Genomic DNA, 23,987 nt, shown 5'->3' with positions numbered 1-23,987 from the left:
GTTGTTCGGAAGAAATTTAAATAGTTCTAGAAAGATCCGATAGAAAATATTCAATTTTAACATGTACAGGGTTTCCGCATTAACTTACATATTCATAAATGGCATTACATATTCATAAGTCTTTATTACGTATTGATAGCTCTCAACCTAACATATTCATGATTCCAATTCACAGAGTTTTCCCAATTATTGCATTACATATTCATAATTCTCTATAACATATTCACAGGTCTTTCTTACATATTCCCAAGTCCTTATTACATATTCACTAGTCTTTATTACATATTTACAAGTCTTCATAATGTCTTTATAAGTCTTTATTTCATATTCATAAGTCATTATTACATATTTACATGTCTTTATCACATATTTATATATCTTAATTACATATTTATACGTCTTTATTACATATTTATATGTCTTTATTACATATTTATATGCCTTTATTACATGTTTATACGTCTTTATTACATATTCCCAAGTCTTTATTACATATTCATAAGTCTTTATTACATATTCATAAGTCTTTATTACATATTCACAAGTCTTTCTTACATATTCATAACCCTTACCATGTGTTGTCTTCCAGAGGCAAAATCCACCACATTTTCCTTGACGGCACCATCGACGTCCAGCGGCGTGTATAGCTCAAAGTTTCTCATGGAGAGCAGTTCTTGTTCCAGGCAGCATTTCTTGAGGTACCACGTGCACGCCCCTAGGGCACTGACAGCCAACTCGTAACCCTCCTTGGCTGAATGTCCAAGAGCGTCCGCTGGGAAAAAAATGACGAAATTTCAACGATAAACGATCTGTGCCCCGTTACAAATCAAAGTTTTTCCTCCAACACATTTGTTTATGTTGGGCGTTAGCCTCTTGGGAAAAAAGGTTTTGTTTTGGGTTCTTTGCCCACAAACAGTGACGCTCTGCAAGTAGACTGGTTTCCACTCCTGGATAATTGATTCTAAAAGGAGGGCAGGAACCAGGCTTCCTTGCGAGAACTAATAATTGTTGGCCACAAGTAATTTGAAATATATGAAGTAATTATTCCATAAGTAGTGCAAGCATGCAACTTGGAATTTAGAAAATACGAGGAAACTCCATATCTCACAAGACTTTGAACATGATTTTTCAATTTGTAATGGCATTCATGAGAAGTAAAAAAACGAGGAAATCAGTGGATCCGAGGAAAAGTTGCATGCCTGCTATTTTTTTTTATTCAAAAGTGAATAACTTTGTATTGTTAGAAAAACAGAAATTTGAATAAGAAATCTACTGATTGGGTGAAATTTAACTAACACTAAGCTAAGAAATTCTTTGTCGGTGAAGTTATTTTTCAAACTTATTCCCGTACTAAGTTGACAGAAATTCATGGATCGCCTAACAAATGTTTACTGTACAATACTGCACTGTGACTAACGTGCAAATGTCTTGCAATAACTCACATTCAGACACCATGTCCAGCAACACAGCAGGCATGGTTCCTCTTCCGCCCTCCTCCTCCCCATCTAGTCCCTGCCCCTTCCCCTCCTCGTCCACAAAGTACTGGCTTTCGGACAGCGTCTTCAGGGTCTTGCTCGCGTCCCAGAATTCCGTGCCTGGGGCCAGGGCCTCCTTGATGACCGACAGCAGGCTGTTGGTCAGAATTTGCTGGGTCTTGGGGGACAGTTTGCCCCTCTCATAGACAACCTAGGGAGTTGATCAGAAATTGAGAAAGTTATTGAAAAATTTTAGGCCAAAATGTCAATATCGAGAATAAAATATTTATCCATTTCATCAGATGTACCCAAGACTCGTTTAAGACTTGCGTGTCAGAGATGCGTTGAACCAAAATGTAGTTGGAGCAACTTTGATAAATTTGTTTTTAGAAAGGCAAACTTAACGTACTTGTTTTCCATTTACTGGAGTCTAGAACTATTACAAATAACTAAAACATTCGATTTTTCATGGGAAGGGCTGAATTTTTTTTTAAATGTCACACTGAATTCTTATCTTTGACATTTTTTTGTGTGACTTAACCCTCCTACAGCCGTCTCGAAACCGTGCATGTTGTCTGTTCAATTTTGGGACCAAATTTTACGACAATGCTGATCTGCTGTGCGTTTTGATAACAATTCTGTGTTAGCGCAGAAACTCCATGCTTACCAAGCTGAATCCTTTCTAGATATATACCCATGCAAGAGCTAAAATTCCTACAACCCATGAAGTATGCTTGGCATTAATGCACACAATTTTCTGCTATATCGAGTGAAGATTCTTTATTTATGACAAGCAGACTCATTACATTGGCCCTGGTTAGAAGGGGAAATAAATTTAAATTTTGTTTTGCATGTTACTTTTACTACTTTTGGCTCCTGTGCTGTACTAAAGCGCTGGGGAGTTAGGTTGGCATAGCGATTCTTTCCTCGCCTTCCACCGCTGTGACCCGGGTTCGATTCCCGCCCTAGCCACATGTGGATTGGGATTTCAGTCCCTGCCTGATTCTGTGGGTTTTCCCCAGAATAATATTCTGGGGTTTTCCTCCCGCCTCTAAAACTGTAATTTCTTCTCATTGTCTTCTCTCTAGTTTCTACAGGCTTCTTCAGGCTTGAGAGCTACAGTGCCTAGGGCGCTTTTGAGGAATCCTTGGTTTCATTACCAGAAATAAATAACAATAATAAATAAAATACACATTTTTTCTTTTTTTCCTTCTTACCTGGGCAGGTGTGTAGTGAGCAATCAACGTTCGGAATCGTGAACTGTGGCGATCGTCTTGGAACTGCCCCAGCTGAAATCAAATTTGAGATAAAATTAAATGACATCAATAGCCCTAACAGTCCTGAATCCTCCAATTTCAATACGATTTTGCATACCCTCTAGGGAGTTAGGGTTAAAATGTACTTTTTTTCAGGGAAATCTTTACCAATGTATTATTCAAAATGGACGACTGGACTAGTAACTTACGTGAAACTTTCCGATGGACGTATCGACAAAGCAGACGCCGTATGTCCTCTCCCCTCCGCTAGTGTCGTCAAACAATTCTTTGACAGCCAAAAGATAGCTGTGCTGAGCGACGCAAGTGTCACCGTCGATGAAACTGAAAGTTCTCGTTCCTCGTTTTCGAAAAAAATAATAAATAGAATGATAATAGCTTGTTAACCTTACGACGTTTATGATGAAAAGTACTTGGGACAAGTTCATTGTTTGCGTGGTTAAGAATTCAAGCAGACCTCTGTTTTAGCCTATTTATTATCTTCTACAAGTTGGGTACTGTTCAGCTCTGTTTATGCTTCATGCAAACCAAATTTGAAGTCAAGAAACTGTCGCAGGAAAATTTCGCCGAGTTGGAATGCAAATTCCCTCTTGCAAATTCCCAACACAAAAAAATATCGTGTGAACATTTATAAAATTGTGTTTGCTTGCGATCAATTTTAACTAACCTTGATTCTTTGAATTGAAAAAAATTGTTTGGTGATATTTAACTGGAATTTTAAAGAAATAAATTTGATTGGTTTGTGTCGTCAAGTTCAGCTTTAATTGAAGATTTCATCAGTTCTTCAGCCTGACATGCAAATCAATAGTTTACATCACGACAAGACCAACACAAACTTTGCATCAAAATCTTCAAGTAGAGAAATTCTTTTTCCCCCTTTTTTTCTGGAAATAAACTACAAAATTTAAACAGCAAATTGCAGTTGCATAGCAAGACTCAAGTCCTCAACGGGAATTCAAGAACTAACCTTTCGAGGAGATTCTACAAATTTCTCGTTTGACAACTTTGTCGTACTTTGTCACCATTCTGGACACTGAAAGAAAAGAGAAAAATATCTCATGTAAAATTGCATTTTAGTTCAATAACAAAATTTAAACAAATTTTTTACCCATCATAAACAAATGAAGGGCCTTATCACGTCTCAATCATTGCGGAATCCTAGCAAATGCCCTTTTGTCTTGGTTAAAGATTCTTCGTTAAATAAGCACAGAGCCCCAAGTTTTTACAATTTGTAAATGTTTATGATTTTTTAAGGTGAACAACGTCAGAAAGGCTCTGCTCTGCAGAGCCTTATTTTTTCTTTTTGTCAATTAACCCAAAAATTGCACTTTAAAGGACATTTCCAACAATTTCTTTTTATCTACACATCCTTAAACTTTAAAATTCCAGCTTAAAAAATCTCAATGTACAGGGCGAGTAAAAAAAGCGAAACCCTAATGTCGGGACCATTGTTTTAGTGAAGTTCTGCATGCAGGACTTTCAAAATCTAGGATATGAAAGCCAAATTCATAAGCTTTCTTTTAGTATAAGAATCATTCAAATCACTCATGTACTTTTCAAAATACGGAATTTTAAACACAACCACCGTTTTAAAGTTCTGTCCACGGATCACAGAAAAGGTGTGCGTTCTTTCAGCAAAACAAAAACAATTCACACACATAACATACCTATGTGATTTGTTCTCGTTTTTGTATAGTGACGTGCAATTGTTTGGAACGAGCCAATCAGATACTTACTTTTCTTGACTCGTTCTTGCATCATATCCGGGGTCTCCGTCTGCTCCACTCTAGCGACGCGGTAGCCTTTCTGTATCAGCGTGTCGCTATAGCGACCATAGGCTATCTCCGGGAAGCCCGAGTGGGCATTTTCACCCTGAAATAATTGAAAAAAAAAATCGACATAAAGTTTAAAGACACAAAGGATGTAAAACACATTTTTGATTCAGCTTTGAATTTCCGATTTTGCAACTATTTTGAAGTTCCTTGCTCAACATTATTTATGCTATCGGCACAGTTGAAACCAATGAAAAACTGTAAAAACTAACAACTGTTTTACTAATTAATTCTTAATTACCTTCATGTAGATGAGACCCAACTCTTTTACGCCCACTTCAGCGTCCATGTGATAAAACTCGTAAAACTTGCCCATCTGCAAAAGTAAAAATTTTAAAAAATTTAAAAATTACAAAAGCAGATTTGTTTCATGAAAAGATAATAAACACCACAGAAAAAGAAAGTCCACACTCATTGAAGGGGTCATAATTTTGAATCTGATCGTCTTATGATGACGTCATTTATATAGACCTTTGGGGAATGTTGTTAGCTACATTTTGATACCAAGACTGTAAATCGTCCAACACTGACAACGGTTTAGGAAAAATGATGCAGTTGGAAAAGTTGCAAATTTAAAGGGTACGTGAGTGGAAATTGCTGCGTGACAATGTTACACTGCCCGAAACGAACGGCAGGGAATATCGATCGCAGAGTGCTTGTATGCACCGGACTACGCGGAATTGAATTACCGGCACACTGTGCAGTCGATAGGGGCCAATTACGGGCATGTGTATAATTTTGCGCTTAGCAATTTCTCGTCGCGTAATCTTTGAATTTGCAACTTTTCAAACTGCATCATTTTTCATAAACCGTTGTCAATCTTGAATGATTTACAGTCTTTGGTTGCAAACAGGCCATCAATATGTAGCTAACAAAATTCCCCAAAGGTCTATTTAAATGACTTCATCATAAGACGATCACATTCAAAATTAGTCAGGGTGGTTTTGAGGGGTTTCCGTTACGATCTCTGCAAAGACAAAAGACAACAAATTGTCCAATGAGTGTGGACTTTCTTCTTTTTGCGGTGTTTACTCCTCAGTCTTACAATACCTAGGATGAAGTTTACAAGTGCTTATAGCTCGGCCTAAACCTGGTGCTCATAAAAAAATTTAAAAAGCAGGACACAAAATAAAAACAGAGTTTTTGTTTTCACTCACCTTGAAGAACAAAACAGTGTCAAAATGTTGCGACTTCATTTCCCACCACTGTCGCATCGCCTGAATAAAGTGAAAATGGAACAGATAAAAAAATGTTGTTCAGAAAACTTGCAACGTCTTTCACTTTGACAGCGCTGTTTGACTCAAGAAATTGCTTGCTTGAGTTACTTACAGGAGTTGTCTTCTCCATGAAGCTTTTGGGCACGTACAACGTCCTTGGGTCGTAGTCAGGGTGGTTTTGTGGATTTCCGTTCCGATCTCTGTAAAGACAAAAAGCAAGAAATTGTGCACACGAGTGATGAAATGTTTTTGTTTTTGTTTTCAGGGGTTCATTGAACAGTGAAGAAGATGAAGATTCGCATGTTAAGAAAAGGAGAAATTTTTGGATGACCACCATGTTGAAACTCTCTTCTGTCAGGAATTTGTTGTTTTCAGTGAAACTCTAGGAAATTTTGATTTCCTCAGTTTTGAAAAAGTAAGTCAAATATAACCATGTGACTAGCTGTTAACCAATCAAACTGCATCATTAGCCCCATCCCTCCCGGATCTTACAAAATCCATCAAGAAATTTGGAGGATTTTGTAGGACAGAGGAAGGCAGAGCCCAGCCACTATTATTTATATGGGGCTTGATGCACCTTGAAACTTGGTAGGAACAAAGAGTGTGCCATTGGGTTCCTGCACAGTGGAGGATTTTGTAGGATTGAGGAAAGTAGAGCCCAGCCACTATTACTTTACATGGGGGCTTGATACACCTTGAAACTTGGTAGGTACAAAGAGTGTGCCATTGGGTTCCTGCACAGTGGAGGATTTTGGAGGATTCATGAATGCTGAGCCCAGCCACTATTACTTTCAATGCTCGTTGAAATTGCATGTACATAGAAAATGCTGAACTTTGGTTTTGTTTGCACAGCGGAGGATTTTGGAGGATTAAACAAGGCTCCTAAGAAAAATTCTGGCAAATTAGGATCAAAATGTCTATAAGAATGAATTTTTTACTCACTTTCGATGGCCGTCTTTCAGCCACTCATATCGCTGATGGGGATAACGACTCTCCTCCGAATCGACGGGTGCACTGGGCCCAGGACTCGCCTGGATATTGTTACAAATAAATAAATTAGTGGATTATTAGTTCCCGAGCATGAAAATACTTTTCAAATCTAACATACCAATGTGTGGATTTTGCAATTCCTTTGAGCAACCTTTGGATAAATAATTCAAGACCAGGCTTGCGAAGTTGAGCTGAATGCGAAAGTTTGACAGCATTTTAGGACAAGTTTTATACTCATTACTTCACCAAAAAGTCAGTTGGTCAGTCAGTCAGTCGAAAACTCGGTAGGTGACTCAATCAATCAATCAATCTGTATCTCAGTCAGTGATTCAATCGGTGGGAGGAAATATAAGCTGACCCTGATGGTCAAGCAAAAACAACTTTCAAAGAAAATCACGAAATAATTCTTGATTTGATCAGAGAAAGCACCAACCTCAGGGGCTTGGAAGCTAGACAGCCTAGACTTGGTCTTGGAGCTGACGGTGGGCGTGGCAAACATCTTCCTTGGCTGGGGGGTGCCCCTGGGTTCCGAGGTCTCCTTAGGGTCAGGGGTCATGACCTTAAAGCTGGGCTTCAGGACCTTCCTTGCTTTGCCGAGGGATGGAGTGGTTGTGGCTCCCCGCTTCCTCTTCCGAGATTTCTGTCATCAAATAAGAAATGCATATTGCGTTGCTTGTGTCCATATGGAAGACACTTTTCCTTGATAAGCTCTGCTTGCATGGCTTGATAATTTGGCTTCTGGACCTTTCTCCCATAATACAAGGTCAGCCTCAAACCTTCATCTCCATAAAGCTAGAACATCTCTTTACTTATCGACTGTCAGAAACCAGGGACCTCTATTGTGGAACCACCTCAAACCAATGCCTATCTTTAGATCAATGAAGAACTTCAAAAACTACATGAAAACGTTGCTACTGACAAATTATACTGGTAATTAAGTATCCCCAAAAATTGTAAATTCATGTCATCTCACAGATTGTTGGAAACTTGAGTATTGTTTTATAATTCCTTGGCCACTTTTGCTTCTTTCCCACTTCCTCCTTTTCCTGTATTGTAATTAATTGATTTATTTCCTTGTAATGTACGGATGTAAGTAAGTACTGTATAGGCCTATTTATATTCATACGAATGTGAATATTTTTGCTGTTAATTTCATTTCTTTTCAATTTAATTAGTATAAGTGTATTTACCTGATAGAATTCAGCCTATTGTATGTACATATTAATTTATTAGCTTAATTTGTAATTACGGGTTCCAGGTCTTGTACAAGCCTATGCTTTTTACCTGGATCCCTTGTATCATTGTTTGTCATTCTTTATATAGTTTCATGTTTATTATGTTGTTTGTGCTATGATATGAAACAAGGCGGAAACAGTATGCCCCTTCGGCTTCGCCGCGGGGCATAAAAATAAACCATAACCATAACCAGAACCTTTACTCATGGAGGAGTGGTAGTGGCACCCAATATTCTCATCCAATACTTCTGCAAACATCAAAATTTATGTGAAATTAAATTGTAACTGAATTGCTTGTGTCCTTGGGCAAGGCACTCTACCTTGATAACTGCTTTTCCTGATAAAGGAGTGACCTACCTGGGGTGTTCCAGCCTCAGATTCTGAGGAAGGCTCTGAGATGTCGTTTTCATCCACGCCTGAACTGCCGCTGTCCGAATCATGGTCACTTTCATCTGGTTTGTAATCATCACCTGGTGACAGAAAAGGCCAAACAAATCTCGCAATGTCAAGGACGGATTCATGATCTGATCGGAGTTGAAGTCGAGCCATCACAAGTCGTCACAAGACATCACAAGTTAATCATAATTTGATCACAAGTCAGTCATAAGGCGATCTCAAGCTAATCATAAGTTGATCATGTCAATCATAAGTCGATCACATCTCAATAATAAGTCAATCACAAGTCAAACATAAGTCGATCACAAGTCAGTCATGAGGCCATCACAACTCAGTCATCAGGTGATCTGAAGTCAATCATAAGTCCATCGCATCTCAATCGTAAGTTGGCCACAAGTCAATCATAAGTCGATCACAAGTCAATCATTAGTCGATCACAACTCAATCGTAAGTCAGTCACAACTTAATCATAAGTCAATTACAAGTCAATCATAAGTTGATCACAACTCAATCATAAGTCAGTCACAAGTCAATCGTAAGTCAACCACACGTCGATCTTAAGTCGATCACAAGTCAATCACAGTTTAAGAAAGCGACCAGCTATTCAAATGAACTGTGATTGTGGTTCCTCTCTGTTAAGTTCTAGAACCAGTTCTTACCGGAACTTTCATCGTCTGAATGCATGATGATGCGTCTCCGCTTTTTACTGCTAGCCACCGATCGAGGGGTCTTTCTAGTCGCCCTCGGTGCGTTTCTCTTGGTCTTGTGCCCAATATCCCCACCCTCATCTTCATCCGTGTCATCTTCATTGTCGCTGGTACCAGTCTTATCGGTGCTGGTTGTCGTTCCTACGGAGAAAATAAAACAAAATTCAGAGGAAATAATTTGCACCCATGACCTCCAAAACTCAACACAAGAGGGCAGCATTCCTTTCTTTTTACCAGTATATTCCATTTCTTCTTCTACTTTTTCCTCCTCATCTGAGTTGATGCAGACGACGAGATTCAGCCTCTCCTCTACTTTCATGTTGAGGGCGCTCTTTGCCTCCTTCACGGCCTTGACGACATCCAGCTTCTGCGTAAAGAACTTCCCTCCGCGTTCGAAGTCTTGCAACTTGAAAGACTCCACATATCTGTAATTCAGGTATGACCCAATTTGAAATAAATAAGAAGATAATGTAAGCAATCAATTTTTTGCTGAGCAGAATTTCTGCGCTTAGCAGCTCCAGAAACTCAACTCACAGACCTGGTAAGCAGAACGGCCTGTCCGGTTGGCATTTATCTCTTTTCCTTTATATGGACCGACTGAGAATATTTCTATCCCCCCCCCCCCTCCCTTGGATGGGATGCCAGTCCATCGCAGGTTACTCCCCAGCTACTGCAGGTAACTATCATACTCCTGGGTGGAGAGAGGCAAGTTTGGGTGATGTGGGTTGCCCAAGGACACATCTTATCAGCAGATGGATTAGAACCCCCGACCTTCTGATCATGAACCATTTCAAGGATGCTGCCATCTTTGGATTACGTGGTACTCTTTGGGAGCATCTCACTGAAAACACATCCCACCATGCATTGTATCCTAAACATGATGGGACTTAGGCTTTTATTCAAACATCTGTGAAACTTGGTACTTGGTTGGTTCTTCTCCTAAATACTCCGCAGGGGAGTTTTAACAGGAGGCCAGAAACACCGGGGCAAACCCCTTCTCTTAGCGATAAGTGTAACTGGGTTCTTTTGCGTGCATTGCATTACACAACACACGGGACCTACAGCTTTACGTCCCATCCGAAGGACGAAGCAGTAATGGTTAAGTGCCTTGCTTAAGGGCACAAGTGTCCAGACCCGGGCTCGAACCCACATTCTGCTGCCTCTGAAACACCGAACACAAGTCCGGTGCGGTGCTCTTAACAGCTAGGCCATGCCACTCCCAATCTTATATATAATTACAACAATTTTGCTTACTTTTCTGGGATCCAGGAGCGGCTATGGGGCTCGTCAAAGAACTGCACATGCACCTGTGGCTTCTTGCCTTGCTTGACGTGCTTGCCGAGGGTCGGGTGATTGCATACCAGGCTGGGCCACCAGGGGTAACCCTCTAGCTTGGCCCAGACGATATCGCCGACGTGGAACTTGTGATCTGAGAGACAATCAGTGAGTATCAAGATCAAAGAATCAACAAATCATTGTAAAACTTTCTATTCATGACATGTTAATGTGTGTCTTTATCACCACGTCTTGGGTGGGGCAGCCGGGGGGGGGGGGGGGGGGAGAGGGTGGGGGAGGGAGGACTGGTGCATAACTTTTGGGTAATCATTTACTTTTTAGCATGAAACTGGCATCAAATTTGATTATAAAGACCAGAATATCGGAAGGAATGTATCCAGACGCCACTTCTTTGGTTTTTACAAAGTCTATGGAGAGTGCATTTTCAAAGTATTTTCTAACAAAATTGGAAAAATTTCTCTGTCCCAGATTTCTAAATTTTTTTGCAATGACTGACCTTCAAGGCTTCATTGAGATAAACAATAACTAGGCCATGAATGGTGATGAAAAAAGTGGAGTCAGTATTCAGTATTCTTTCCAAAAATCTATTCCAACTGTTTAAAATCAAATCATTAGATCTTGCACATTTTGTAATGCTAAATCAAAGTTTTAACTAGGCTATATTTCTTCAACCCCCACCCCCCCCCCCCAAAAAAAAGATTGAAAAATTTAATCTCAATTAATGGGTGAAAAAGCTTTCGTCATTTTGTTATTCATATTCAATAATGATCGTAATAATCTCGTAATAATCAAAGATAATTATAAACAAACAACATCTCCAGCACACCCAGCAGCCACAACCACCGGTCACTTGTCCAACACGCGCCCGGGCATCAACCCACCATTCGCCCCGTCAGCCTTACCCACTTTCCCGCTCCCGCTCCCGTTAGATCTAGACTGCAGTCCCTTGCTGGCCGTTTCCTTCGGCGATTTCGACTTCTGTTCTCCGACATCGTCAGCGATCACCGGCGATGTAGCCTTCCTAGCTACCGCTGGACTCTTGGAGAAGTAGGAAAACAAGGTATTTTTCTGCATTTTTTAGGATTAAAGTAAGGATTTTTTGTCGATCAGCCTTTTCATCACGTCGTGTCAGTGATGAATGTCAAAGAGTTTCGCGGGAAATTTTGTCAACATGATGTTTAAACTGGTAACCATACAACACACTACACAATGTTCGTGCGGTGTGTCTAGTTACAAGACACGCAACGCGCGACTAGTCTTAATACGTGCCGGTGTTGTCGGTATCAATAACTCACGATCAAGAGACTAACCGTCTGAGAAAATCGCGCCCTCCACGACAAGAAAAAGCTAATCAAAACTTTCCCCGAGTACTTTGGTGCCGAGGTTCAACTATGGAGTTAAATATGGAGAAAATTTTCTCTTGTAAAAAAACACAAAAAAACTTAGCTTACAGCAAAAGGAACTATACTTCATGGAGCAATTACAACTCAGATTTTGGTAAGTTATTTCTTCTTTTTTTTGGGGGGGGGGGGGGGGGGGGGTGGGGAGAGTTTAGAAAAACAGCTGCAATTCAAACTGGAAAATAACAAATGAGCTGCAGCATTACAATATCTGATGATGCATTTTATTTCAAACATCAACTGGCTTGGGTTGGAATAGTTTTAGAAAAAAATTACCAATTATTTCACAGACATCACTAACTTTTTACTAATTTGAGCTACATAAAAAAAATTGTGTTTTCCACAATTAATTGTGTGATTCTCAATAAAGTTCAGGTCAAGAAGTTCAGGCTATTCTGTTTTCGGGTGGTGCTCAAAAAGTGGCTAAGTAGGCCTACTTAACTTAGACAGACTTTACGGTAACATCCCTTTGTCAAGTTCCGATTTTACAGACCTGTTTAAAACCTAAAAGTACAAAAAATGTGTTGATATCGTCACCGTTTTCACGAAGGGGCGAATTTCATGAAAAATCGTCCTTTTTTTGAAATTTGGTTTTTTTTGTGAAAATAAATAAAAATATCAATATCTTCAACCTGGTGAGGCTATACTTTCAAAAAATTTATTAAAATCTTAATTGACCTAATTAACGAATGGGCGAATTTGCCACAAGTGCTGTTTTGCATTTTCACGAAGGGGCAAATTTCCGCACTGTATGGTAGTAATAAATTTTCAGTAAATAAATACATTGTAATACAATGAAGCGTTATCACGAAGGGGCGAATTTCAGGCGCGGGCAATAAAAGTTTTCACAAAGGGGCGAATTTTAAGGCGCACGCGCAGTGGGGCAGAATCTGCGCGTACTGTACAAAAAATGCATTGACTCAGACCGCCGCAGGGCGAAATCTGCGCGTACTCATTTTAGCGTTTTCACAAAGGGGCGAATTTGCTAATTGGTCATTTTTTTCGTTTCACAAACAGCCACTTTTCCTAATTGATTAATTCTGCAAACCTAATTACCTATTTTTCTTAAAGTTTTCTACATTGAGGAAGATTAGAAGCTCTTGTTTCCTCTGATACCTAAATCCTGCATATTTTATGCATCTTTAAGTTTCAAATTGTCAAATGAAAAAAGGACCAACTTTAAACACGATTATCTCAAATGTTTGTTCAGACAGTGAAATACTAAATTCGCCTCTTCGTGAAAACGGTGATGATATTGTTAACAAAAACACATATTGGCTTTTGTTCTATGCTTAATAAGCAAATTTGCTGAGTTACAATTTTTCTTCAAATTCTCCAATTCAAAATCCCTTATTGAAAATAATTCTGTTTGTTTACATTGATAAAGCTTATAAATGGCAGAAGTTTATCTTACATTGTTAAAATGTTGTCAACATTATTTTTAGATTTGGTCAACATCCACATGTTAACATGTTAAAATGAAATACCCACATTACCATTGCACTAAAGCATATTTTTGTACACGATTATTTACAAATCCCTTTCAAAATTTGAGGAATACTACCATAAAATGAAAAGGTAAAATTCCAGGAAGTAGAATCACAATGCCCAGAAAAAAAGAAAAAAGGGTTCAGAAAAAAAAAATTAGTCAAGGAAGAGTTTATCGACAATGCTGATTTTTTTCTAACTATAAATTATCAATCACTGATTTTGTTATGGTAACTTTTGTTTTAAGGCACAATTATTTACATATTTTGCACATTTCAATAAATAATAATAAAAATATTCAGAATTGTAGGACCATGATGTACTGTTCCAACAACTTTCACCAATCACAGAATTTCACAATAACCTCACGATATCACCTTGAATATCCTGGTAAGTCCAAAAAAACTTCGCAGTTAATGGCGCCAGTTACAAGTTATTAGCTTTGCTTTTGACTTTCCATCAAAATATTCAGCCAGAAAAACAAGCTAGCTTGTAAGGCCAAAAAAAAAAGGCTCCGGTTTCTTGTCTGTGCGCACGTCGCCGTAGCCATGCGCGTCAGCAAAATTAAAAAGTTGTTTTTTTTCAATGTATTATGATGTCTCAAAATCGCCAAACTCATAGGTTTGACTGGAATCCTGCTGCTGCACAATTTGAACGTGTTGTTAGATGGGGTAACGATCGAGTATAAGCTTTACGTGGCCTCTTTGGGCTCCCATATATTTTGCACTAAATTTAGTCGGGCACCATTTGCAGTCATCAGCTGACATTTGAAGAAAAAAAAGGGGGGGGGAGCCGCGTTGCCGCACCACTTTTGGGGCAAGCTCCATACCAGAAACCGAAGACTTTTTTTTGGCCTAACATCTCTCTGTTCTGTGATTTCTTTAATACTGTTCCCTCGGCTGTTAATTAATCTAATATTATTATCTACTGTCCCTTAGCGAGGTCATCCTTCGTCATCAGAAAAGTCAACTTGCTGCCATCCTCGAGTTGGAAACAGATCACCTTCTGTCATGCAAAAACAGGTAACAATACATTACTTAGCCATGAAACAAAAACAATTGTAACTTGTTAATTACATATTCATGATACCTAATACAGTTTACCCATTCCCATTGGTCGAGAGCCCGTCAAGTGGCTGGTCTTAAACGGATGATAAAGACATGGCTGGCTGGTCTTAAACACTTTTCCAGTGTCACATGAAATTTTGACTCCCATGAAATCCGGTGCCTTTTAACACTTCATCTGTTGAACATTCGCATTCCTCACGTAGGCATGCGCAATACTACCAGTATATCAGTATTTCATAGTGCGAAATTCACTTTACACCAGCCCAGCTGCGTTTTCTGTGACATCGCGCAGTATGCGCAACATGCACGCCAATCTCCTTATAAGGTAAGGAGTTGTACAGGGACATTCCATATTATAGTCAGAGGGGTCGAACAAAATGGTTGGCAACGTCTAGTTTTTGTCTTGTTTTGATTTTTGGACCGAAAGATTTGTTTTTTTGACCGAAAAGGTATTTATGAATGGGAATAAATGTGTGTTTGGTCGGTATTAAACACTCAGTTTAAGACTGGTTGGAGCTTCGCCTTGGGTAATTATCACCCATCCAGACTCCAACCGGTCTTAAACAGAGTTTTTGATAACTCCCAAACACACAAATTCCCTACAAGGATTCTGCCCTGACGTTTGGCAGTATTTTGACTTTCGACTGACTTCTCTGAAATAATAAAGAAAAAATCTTCAGTTTTGCCTTTCCTTCTGTTGGATTTTGCTGAGGATCTTTCAATCTCGAAATGTTCTTGAATTGAATTGTAATCTGACTCATGATTGACTTGTGATTAACTTGATCGCAAGCATTTAATAAAAAAATACTGCAAGTTAAACTTGCGCGATCCCCCTGGCATGCTGGCAGTATTTATAGTCAGTTTAGTAAGCACACTTTTCAGTTGGCCTAACCAAAATCAACAATGACCTCATTTGACCCCTAGATGACCTTTGACCTCAAATGTCTCAAGACATCTGAAGTTCCCCTACCCAAAGATTATGGTCACCAAGTTTGGTTGAGAGTGAAGTCTGAGTTTTCATATGACAGCACTAAACAGTAAACCTAACCAAAATGGAACACACAGACACACACACGTTAACGTTACATACGTAGTGTGGACATTCCTTTGTTTTCGTGTAGTTTAGAAAAACCTGTGAAAAAAAAAATCATTTTACTCACACTGTGAAAACTCAGTCAACCCAATTTTTTTTCTATGATTCCCTTTAGTGTTTCTCTGCATTTGCCACGGATAAACCTAACCCCAAAATGCCTCTAAACCTGTTTTCCAGAGAGGGGAAACACTGTGTGGACGTGGGCAAGTCCACACAACGTCGCTGCTACCTGGTTTATGTGGACCTCTTTTGTTCGGAAGTCCACACAGTGAATGTAATGCTTGTACACCCATACAGACACATAGAAGGAATACACTATCGCAAGATCCCCCTTTCTTGACTTAAAAGCCAGCCAGGGGGATAAAAAGAGCACTTTACCTGGCAAGTCTCTATCATTCCTCCTGACCGCAGCCGATCGGGGGATGTTCTTGGCCAGAGGCGGGGGTCGTCTGGACGCATCCTTCCCCCCGATGGTGTCGGCCGTCACCAGCATGTCTGGGGGCAGGTTCTCCGTGTTCTGGGCCCACATGGGCCTGTCGGGGGCCAGATTGGAGGCAGGTTTTTCATCGCTGGCAATATTCTAAAGAAGAAAAGTGTTACACTGAAAGATTCAACATTTGTTTTGAATCAATATCTGTTTAAGATATTGTGCTGCAAAAACATGTACATCTTTTTAATAACCACTGACCTTCTAAGACATAATTTTATTTTTACTCAACACAGAAAATAGATGCTACACAAGCAAACAGATGATTAAAAACAATAATATTTGCATGACATTTGTTGAACACTGGTTCTTAGGTAACTATCGCTAACTATCGCTGTACTTCACAACAGATGTAACATTGCAAGATGATATTTTTGTCTGGTATCACACGGCTTGTGGTTTTGATCTGGAAGCTGTAAAGCTGTGTTTTCCAAATTTGTTTGAAGGGTCAGATTAAAGTTCAATTGTTGTATCAATTCTAAAACTTCTCAGATAATTTCAAAAAGTGCACTCCACTTTTACAATGAGGACTTTTGTACTCAAATTTGCAATTAATAACCAATGTTATTGCAAGGTGCTCTTTTACAGAAAGGTCTGATTGAGTAAATTTTAAATTATCGTAAGAAATACAAGAATAAAATATAGAGTAAAAGAACACTCAATATAAAGTCTTTTTTTCACACCACTTGAAAAAAGATTCCCTACAACCTTGTCAAAAACCTTATCAAGAAATTGAAGTCTCTTCAAGAATCCTACCGATGACGACTTGGCCTTCTTGAGTTTGTAAGCCATATTCTCGTAAAAAATACAAACTAAAAAACAGGGTGAAGGGAACACTCAATATAAAGTAATTTTTTTTCACAACACTGGAAAAAGATTCCCTACAACCCCGTCAACAACCTATCAAGAAATTGAAGTCTCTTCAAGAATCTTACCGATGACGACTTGGCCTTCTTGAGTTTGTAAGCCATATTGACCGAGGCCTGGGTCTTCTTGGCTGCTCTCTCTGGGTCCTTGGTCAGGTCTGAGGCAGAGGCTGAATTCCGTCGCTCCCTCATCTGCTTGTTCCTCTCAAGACGTTTCTGCCTACAAACAAGAAATGAAATATCAGAACATTTGCCAAATACAGATACTTTATTTCATGTAGTATTTCATTTATTTTTCTGCTGACAACATCAAAATCAAATTGCAACATACAAAACTGTTTCCGATTATATAAAAATATATCTAAATATTTTTCGAAAGCTAAACATAAATTTACCCAGAGTTCCATCACGGGCTTAATTAATAAGAAATCGCCCGAAGCCGATGATGAAACCAAGAATTAGGAAATGCTTTTAAAGTCTGGCTCCAGGATACCTATGCATAGTTTGTGTGCTACTTATAAAACCACAAGGTGGGAATCTGTGATACGGGTATATTTGTGTGCAATTAGCGGCCACAACTTGACGGTAATGCCAAGTATGTGAACATAAATAACTTTGTGCCGTAAGTCACTGCAAATATATTTTTGCAGTTTTGGGACTCGAGTGTTTTTAGGCTCTGCCTCGAGTCGAGTCTTCTGATGAGGGACTCGAGTCGAGTCGAGTCATTTGCTTGCAGTGACTCGAGTCCAGTGGAGACCATTACCCGTTGGGAATTGAGTTGAGTTGAGTCGCTAAAAATTGTGACTTGAGTCGGACTCGAGTTGAATCATTGACTCGAGTCATTACAATGCTGCTAAGAATTCCAAATATTTAAAGGGAATGTACATCATTGGCTTTTGCTGTAATTTTCAGAAATGAACTATTTGAGGGGTAAGTATAATAGATCAAATATTGTTACACTGACATGTTTGAAGTTTTTGTTTGAAAATGCTAGAAAAACCAAGAAAAACACAAATGGTGGAGTAGTCTGGTTCCCTGACTCCACTAAAGATAAAATGGATGAATTTATAGATGCCGGAAAATTGTAAGGTAAGGGAACCAGTCTAGCTGGCCTGCATCCATTCATGAACATGTAACCAATAGCAAACAAAATTTGGACTGAAGCAATGGTGAATTTGGAGCGGTAGTTAAAAAATAGTTAGGTTTTTCCAACGGTGGTCGGCCGACCACCGTTGGAAATTTATACAAAATCACCATTTTCTTGAAAATGACTTCACACCAGGTGCCATAATTTTACAGGATGCTTTAGACTGTCATTTACCAACATCCTAGTAAGGTATTTCGTAAAAACTTGGTAGTTTTATTTTTCGATGTTTGCAAATGTTGTATATTCCCTTTAAGCCACTCCCTCACCTCTGTAGAAGGATTTCATCCGGGTTATCCAAGTAGTTATTTCTCTTGATATCCTCAGCCATCGGTGCATTGGCCCTCCAAGGCTTGTGCTCCAGGGGCTTAGGGGGCTTACTCTTCAGCTTAGGGGCGGAGCGTTTGCTGGTCTTGTCGGGTGTGGGGCTGTCGGCCGTGTTACCGTTCAGCTCGGAACTGGCTGGCACCTTGGATTCCTACGGATAAAGAAAAGCAGTGTTAATATAACGAGTACAAACTTGGCTTTGTGTTTAGCCAATTCGTTGATACCTTGTATAAGTAAAGTTTTTAAAAAAAGGAAAATAAACACCAGAATTCTAAAATATATTGCTAGACTGTTTTCTCAATTGCTTCAAAACTCTATTTAAAAAAAAATATTGTGACCTAAATTTGGTTGGTGAAACACTCAGGATATCATCTTTGGAGTGTAGCCATCTTGGCAAATTTTATTTGCTAACGTTGGCCAGATTTTATTTCTGCAAGCTTTCTTTTCTACAAATGGAAGTGAAATGCAGACTCAAAATTGGTAAGATATTTTGCTTAGCCCAAAACACGCATTTTTATCTATGGCTAGGGATTACTGTAGTGTGTCAATGCTACTAGGCATAGCCGCAAAACACCCAATGGACCGTGCTGGCTTTGGCTAACCTAACCTAGTTAGTTTGTACAATTCTCACACTGCTTCTGACCAAGTTAGACCGAGCTACTATGGTCACCTGATTTAAAGTCATGATCTGATTGGTCAACGCTCTGTGTTTGATTGACAGGCAGGACGGCTCCACCCACCTTAGGGTTGACGTAATGCAAACCCCTGACGTTCTCCAGGTAGTGCCTCTTCCACACACCCGTCTCATAGGGACTTGGAGAGAAGGTCAGGTACCAGCTCAGCCGCAGCGCTTTAGGCATCCAGATCTGGTCCAGCTCGGTCAAGTACTTCCAGTACCAACAAACCTTCGGACAAAAAAAGGAGGGGAAAAAAATGAATTTTATTCTCATTTATTTTCCTTGAGTGAACTATCAAATGCAGATTTTCTGTATTGAACCAAAACCTACTGTACATGAGATACTGCTACTGATTTTCAGTACTTCAAATCAAACTAAAACAATGCTGCAACATAAGGCCAAGTAAAATAATAAAGCAGTTTCTCGTCCTCGCCTACTTTCTTTTTCCACCAGCTTCCTTTTTCTTTTTCTTTTTTAATCATACATTGTCTTTTTGTATGTTTCCGGCAAAATTGTAGCTATGTATGCAAGTTCAAAATCTGGTTGAAAGGGTGATGGCTCTTCACTCCTTTGGACACAAAAGTATCTGCAAAAGAGTCAAGAAGATGGAAGAATCCGTCCGCCATCTTGGAATATCCGCGATTTTAAGAAAAAAGAGCTACCCTATCCTTTTTTCAAAAAGTCCAGACGAGAAACTATTTTTTTTTACATGGCTTTATAATGCATTATTATTTGAGGGATTTTCCAGTATAATCAGTTAAGACCAAGTCACAATAAACAGCCAATGATAATTTAACAGGTAATCTGTTTTTTGCTATTAAGCAACATTTTGTGTGCTTAGCATATTTCTATAGATGCTTACTAGCTCCATGCAATTAGCCCATGGTTATGCTAAACCCCAAATATAGGATCATCCCAGCCAAACTGGTTAGTCCCAACTACAGTTAGTATTGTACCCAACTCTAAACTATAGTTAGGACTTCCCAAACTATTGTTGGGACTGTCCAAATAATAGGTTTCAATTGTATGTCATGACCATCTGGTTTCCCCGTGATTACGTTACACCCCAACTATGGAATCCTCCCAACTACAGTTGGGACAATCCCAACTACAGTTAGGATCGTCCCAACTCCAAACTATAGTTAGGACTTCCATCCCAACAATAGTTGGGACAGTCCCAACTATAGTTGGGACCTTTGCCATAGTTGGGTCGTACTCATAACAGTTATCATGCTACCTGAGCACATCTGCACAGACTTCGGGGATCCAGAAACGAGAAGATATACAGGCAGATTGCTCTGGGAAGTTCCCTTGTAAAATCTTGGCAGACTATGGGCAATTTGGCGACAGCGATCTGCTTCATGAATTGGAGCTGTCCCAAGCTACAGCGCTCCATGATTTCAACGATGGATGCACGGCGCTGTGTGTCACTCCACCTGTCAAACTGAAAAATGGATTTTTTTTATTTTGTTTTAAAGGGAAGATACAACATTTGCAAACATCAAAAAACGAAATGATCAAATTATCACGAAATACCTTACTGATTTGTTAGGGAATGACAGTCGAAAGCATCCTGTAGAATCGTGGCTCCTGGTGTGCTGACATTTTCAAGAAAAACTGTATTTTTCTAACGCTGGTCGGTTGGAGATAACTGGCTTTTTTTCAAAAACTGCTCCTTGTTTTTCATATTTAGTTATTCCGCATTTTCTTTGCAATTGATTACACACCTGTGAAGGGGTTCAAGCCTGCTAGACTGATTCTTTGACCTTACAATTCCCCAAAGTCTATAAATTGCTCTGTTTCATGTAAAGCGGAGACAGGGTACCAGACTACAAGAGCATGATTGGTTTTCTTGGTTTTTCCAGCGTCTACAAGCCCAAAACGTGAATCAAGTCAGTTTAACAATATTTGCTATAACATACTAATCCTCCAAATCCATTTATTTCTGAAAATTGGAGCAAAAGCAAATGTTGTACATTCCCTTTAAAGTGAAATAACAATCAACGAAATATGTATTTTGATCTTTTTAAATAACGTTAAAAAAATCATTGGTAGGTGTAAATTGTGCTGTCCTGGTAAAATATCAAGATCTGATACATGTAATGTAAGTTTTGTGAATTTAGGCCAAGTTAAATTAAAAAAAAACCAGTTGATCATCCGGGTTTTTTTTCAAAAAGAGGAGGATGAGAGCCTTTTTTTTTGTAGTTTAAATATTTTGTTCCAAGATGGCCGTCAAGTATTTAAATTCAGATTGGCAGCCAACTTCGGTTCAAAATGACCGCCAGCTTTTAATAAGCTATCCTTATGGTAAGTAGAGTCAAAATATTCATGTTGAACATGCGCTATTTATTTTATAAAAGTGAAATACAAGAAAAAGTTAGCTTTTTGAGGTGAGAAAAAAAAAAAAAAAACCCAGATGCGGCTTCAAAAAAGGATGCGAGTGGGACGATAACTTCTTTTTTTTTACCTGCCCTACAACTTACCCATTTTCTCAGCACGTCTTTTCTCTCTTCATATACCTGAATGCGGCAAAACAAAATGAAATCATGTTCGGAAAAATGAAATAGCACTCAAAGTTCAGGAATGAGATTAAATAAAGTACAATGTATTTATAACTCTAAAAATTTAACGTTAAAAGCCTGTCTTCACGAACCACTCCAATTCCAAAGAATAATAATATTAAAAAAAAGATATTTATTACAGACTTCAATTTTTCAAATTGTCTTTTACAATTTTGAGTATTTTTCTACTTCCAGAACTGTAAGGTTTTTACAAACCAGCCACATTAACTTTACAGATAGACCAATTGAAGTTGCTGTGGGTTGAAATCCCTAAAATGTCCAACACAAATGTGAAATTTACCAGAATTTCATTCACCAGGATCGTAGGAGTCTCGCACTCGGCCGTTTGTCATCCTTTGCCCTTGACTAAGGGCACTTTAATTATCTTGACCAACTTCAGCCCGGCTTTCATTCAGCCAGTGTTTCCGTGCCTTGCGCTATGAAATTAAAGCCGTGCTGCAGTTGGTCAAGAGAATTAAAGCGCCCTCAGTCGACGGCAAACGATGACAGACGGCCAAGTGCGAGACTCCTGCGATCCTGGTGAATAAAATTCTGGTAGATTTCACATTTTTGTTTGACTTTTTAGGGATTTCAACCCACCCTAGAGGTACCTATCCTCATCAAGATAATACTTGTGAAAAGGCCAAACATTTCATGACAGGAGAGTTTGGAGGTCCGAAAAAAATTGAGAATTTTCTGCTACAGCAACTTTAATTGGTCTATCTCATCTGTATTTTATAAGGTTTGTAAAAACCTTACAGCTCTGGAAGTAGAATTTTTCATCACTCCTATCTCCAACTTATTACGGAAAAAAAATACAATTGTGTATTACAAACAAAATATATTCAACACAAACATTCACATACAAAATTAGAGAGATTTGATTTGTTAGCAACATCATGTTAAATTGTGGCTGTTCTTCATGATTGATAATAGTCCGAGTAACTTGGACCCAACTTATCGCCTTTTTTAACATTTGGACATGGTCTGGCGATAGTGGGGTCCGAGCTAATACCGCGACCTGGACAACATCATCCTGTCACTGTCCCAAAAACCAACATTTTCCAACAAAAAACATCAGATTTCACCTTCAAAACGGCCTCCAAATTACTAGATATGCCACCTGAGGTACAAGTAGACATCGATAATTAAGATGATTGTACTGAAGTTTACTTACGATCCGGAAAAAAGTGAAATTTTCCGTCCATTTCGGAGAGCTCCCCTCGCGATCTTGAACACGTTAAATTTCCGATCGTGTTTAATGTTTGAACGACGCGATTTCTTCTACATGCCCAGCGTACATTCGATGGTCCCCGTATCCCGAGTGCGATTCCGTTACCGAGCGCACGCGATGCATCGATTATGATAATGAGTAGACTGGATCACGTTTGTAAACACATGTGCATTTCAAACGATAATAGGGAGTCGGGAACTAGCGCAGCTTTTATGGCGGATACCAGTTCAAGCTGGTTCCCAATTCCCTTTTACAGTTCGAAATGCACATGTATGTGTTTACAAACGTGACTCATTATCATAATCGATGCATCGCGCGTGCTCGGTAACGGAATCGCACTCGGGATACGGGGACCGTCGAATGTACGCTGGGCATGTAGAAGAAATCGCGTCGTTCAAACATTAAACACGATCGGAAATTTAACGTGTTCAAGATCGCGAGGGGAGCTCTCCGAAATGGACGGAAAATTTCACTTTTTTTCCGGATCGTAAGTAAACTTCAGTACAACCATCTTAATTATCGATGTCTACTTGTACCTCAGGAGGCATATCTAGTTATTTGGAGGCCGTTTTGAAGGTGAAATCTGATGTTTTTTGTTGGAAAATGTTGGTTTTTGGGACAGTGACAGGATGATGTTGTCCAGGTCGCGGTATTAGCTTGGACCCCACTATCGCCAGACCATGTCCAAATGTTAAAAAAGGCGATAAGTTGGGTCCAAGTTACTCGGACTAGATTGATAATTGATTTTTTTAATTGATGACTAAAAAGAAAACCTGCATTTAAATTCAGCTTTTATATTTCTTAACTCTATACCGAACGCGTAGATATCGTGTCTTCCCCCCACTAATTTCCCATGTTTAAAATTTCCATGGATGGATTCGTGTGCTAGCTGAATCCATGGCTGAATGAACATGATGAACAGCTGAGCTGAGCTGATGACCTTGTCATTCGTTGGCGTGTGATTCATCGGCGTCCACGCACTAAACCGAATCTTGGAATCCAGGTTCTTCTTCTTGTTTTCCAGCCTCTTTTGTTCCCCAGACCACGCCATGATTATTCCCTGCGTCGACCCCGCTTCTCTGAAACAATTAGATCCAGGCTTGCGACGAAGAAGGGGTCCAAAACAGTCTTCAAAATTGCGTATCCAATGTACACAACTTCTGCCTTCAGAAGGCCGCCATTTTCTTTGTCGCATTGCACGACGGGAATTGAAACGGGAAA

The 23,987-nt window shown here is 39.3% G+C and overlaps 2 protein-coding genes and 1 long non-coding RNA gene across 3 annotated transcripts in view; 1 reads left to right on the top strand and 2 right to left on the bottom strand.

Annotated features, from left to right (window-relative positions):
- The window catches only part of LOC119724569 (DNA mismatch repair protein Msh6-like), a 20,350-nt gene extending 8,720 nt beyond the window's left edge, over nucleotides 1–11,630 (bottom strand). The window contains exons 1-16 of the mRNA XM_038195675.1: nucleotides 11,325–11,630; nucleotides 10,381–10,555; nucleotides 9,361–9,551; nucleotides 9,079–9,267; nucleotides 8,381–8,493; nucleotides 7,222–7,428; nucleotides 6,741–6,829; nucleotides 5,911–5,998; nucleotides 5,739–5,798; nucleotides 4,823–4,897; nucleotides 4,486–4,621; nucleotides 3,717–3,782; nucleotides 2,941–3,089; nucleotides 2,693–2,764; nucleotides 1,443–1,686; nucleotides 573–772 (exon numbers count right to left, since the gene is read on the bottom strand). Of these exons, the coding sequence (XP_038051603.1) occupies nucleotides 573–772; nucleotides 1,443–1,686; nucleotides 2,693–2,764; nucleotides 2,941–3,089; nucleotides 3,717–3,782; nucleotides 4,486–4,621; nucleotides 4,823–4,897; nucleotides 5,739–5,798; nucleotides 5,911–5,998; nucleotides 6,741–6,829; nucleotides 7,222–7,428; nucleotides 8,381–8,493; nucleotides 9,079–9,267; nucleotides 9,361–9,551; nucleotides 10,381–10,555; nucleotides 11,325–11,496 (2,226 nt within the window). The 5' untranslated portion in view covers nucleotides 11,497–11,630. The remainder of the gene's footprint in view (nucleotides 1–572; nucleotides 773–1,442; nucleotides 1,687–2,692; nucleotides 2,765–2,940; nucleotides 3,090–3,716; nucleotides 3,783–4,485; nucleotides 4,622–4,822; nucleotides 4,898–5,738; nucleotides 5,799–5,910; nucleotides 5,999–6,740; nucleotides 6,830–7,221; nucleotides 7,429–8,380; nucleotides 8,494–9,078; nucleotides 9,268–9,360; nucleotides 9,552–10,380; nucleotides 10,556–11,324) is intronic.
- LOC119724570 lies at nucleotides 11,370–19,100 on the top strand. The gene is made up of 3 exons (XR_005270653.1): nucleotides 11,370–11,482; nucleotides 14,249–14,332; nucleotides 19,016–19,100. It is a non-coding gene; the product is annotated as an uncharacterized LOC119724570 (long non-coding RNA).
- On the bottom strand, nucleotides 14,090–23,987 carry LOC119724568 (F-box only protein 16-like). Its single transcript, XM_038195674.1, has 8 exons — nucleotides 23,707–23,987; nucleotides 21,455–21,490; nucleotides 20,209–20,415; nucleotides 19,035–19,199; nucleotides 18,237–18,445; nucleotides 16,893–17,043; nucleotides 15,849–16,050; nucleotides 14,090–14,315 (listed from the first exon to the last, which is right to left on the bottom strand). The coding sequence occupies exons 1-8, from the start codon at nucleotides 23,959–23,961 to the stop codon at nucleotides 14,254–14,256; spliced, it is 1,287 nt and encodes a 428-aa protein (XP_038051602.1). The 5' UTR covers nucleotides 23,962–23,987; the 3' UTR covers nucleotides 14,090–14,253.

This window comes from Patiria miniata, unplaced genomic scaffold, assembly GCF_015706575.1.
Source record: "Patiria miniata isolate m_02_andy unplaced genomic scaffold, ASM1570657v1 HiC_scaffold_18, whole genome shotgun sequence".
Classification (NCBI taxonomy): Eukaryota; Metazoa; Echinodermata; class Asteroidea; order Valvatida; family Asterinidae; genus Patiria; species Patiria miniata.
The sequence above is the reverse complement of the archived record's forward strand: the minus strand, read 5'-3'. Positions and strand labels throughout refer to the sequence as shown.

Bases quoted from the DNA above. Each gene is read 5' to 3' on its own strand.
- LOC119724568 (XM_038195674.1), bottom strand. From the start codon at position 23,961: ATGCGACAAAGAAAATGGCGGCCTTCTGAAGGCAGAAGTTGTGTACAT. The intron at 17,044-18,236 runs GTGAGGGAGTGG...TCTTGTTTGTAG, and splicing joins GATGAAATCCTTCTACAGAG to GCAGAAACGTCTTGAGAGGA. The intron at 16,051-16,892 runs GTAAGATTCTTG...TTTCTTCTTTAG, and splicing joins AGAAGGCCAAGTCGTCATCG to AATATTGCCAGCGATGAAAA.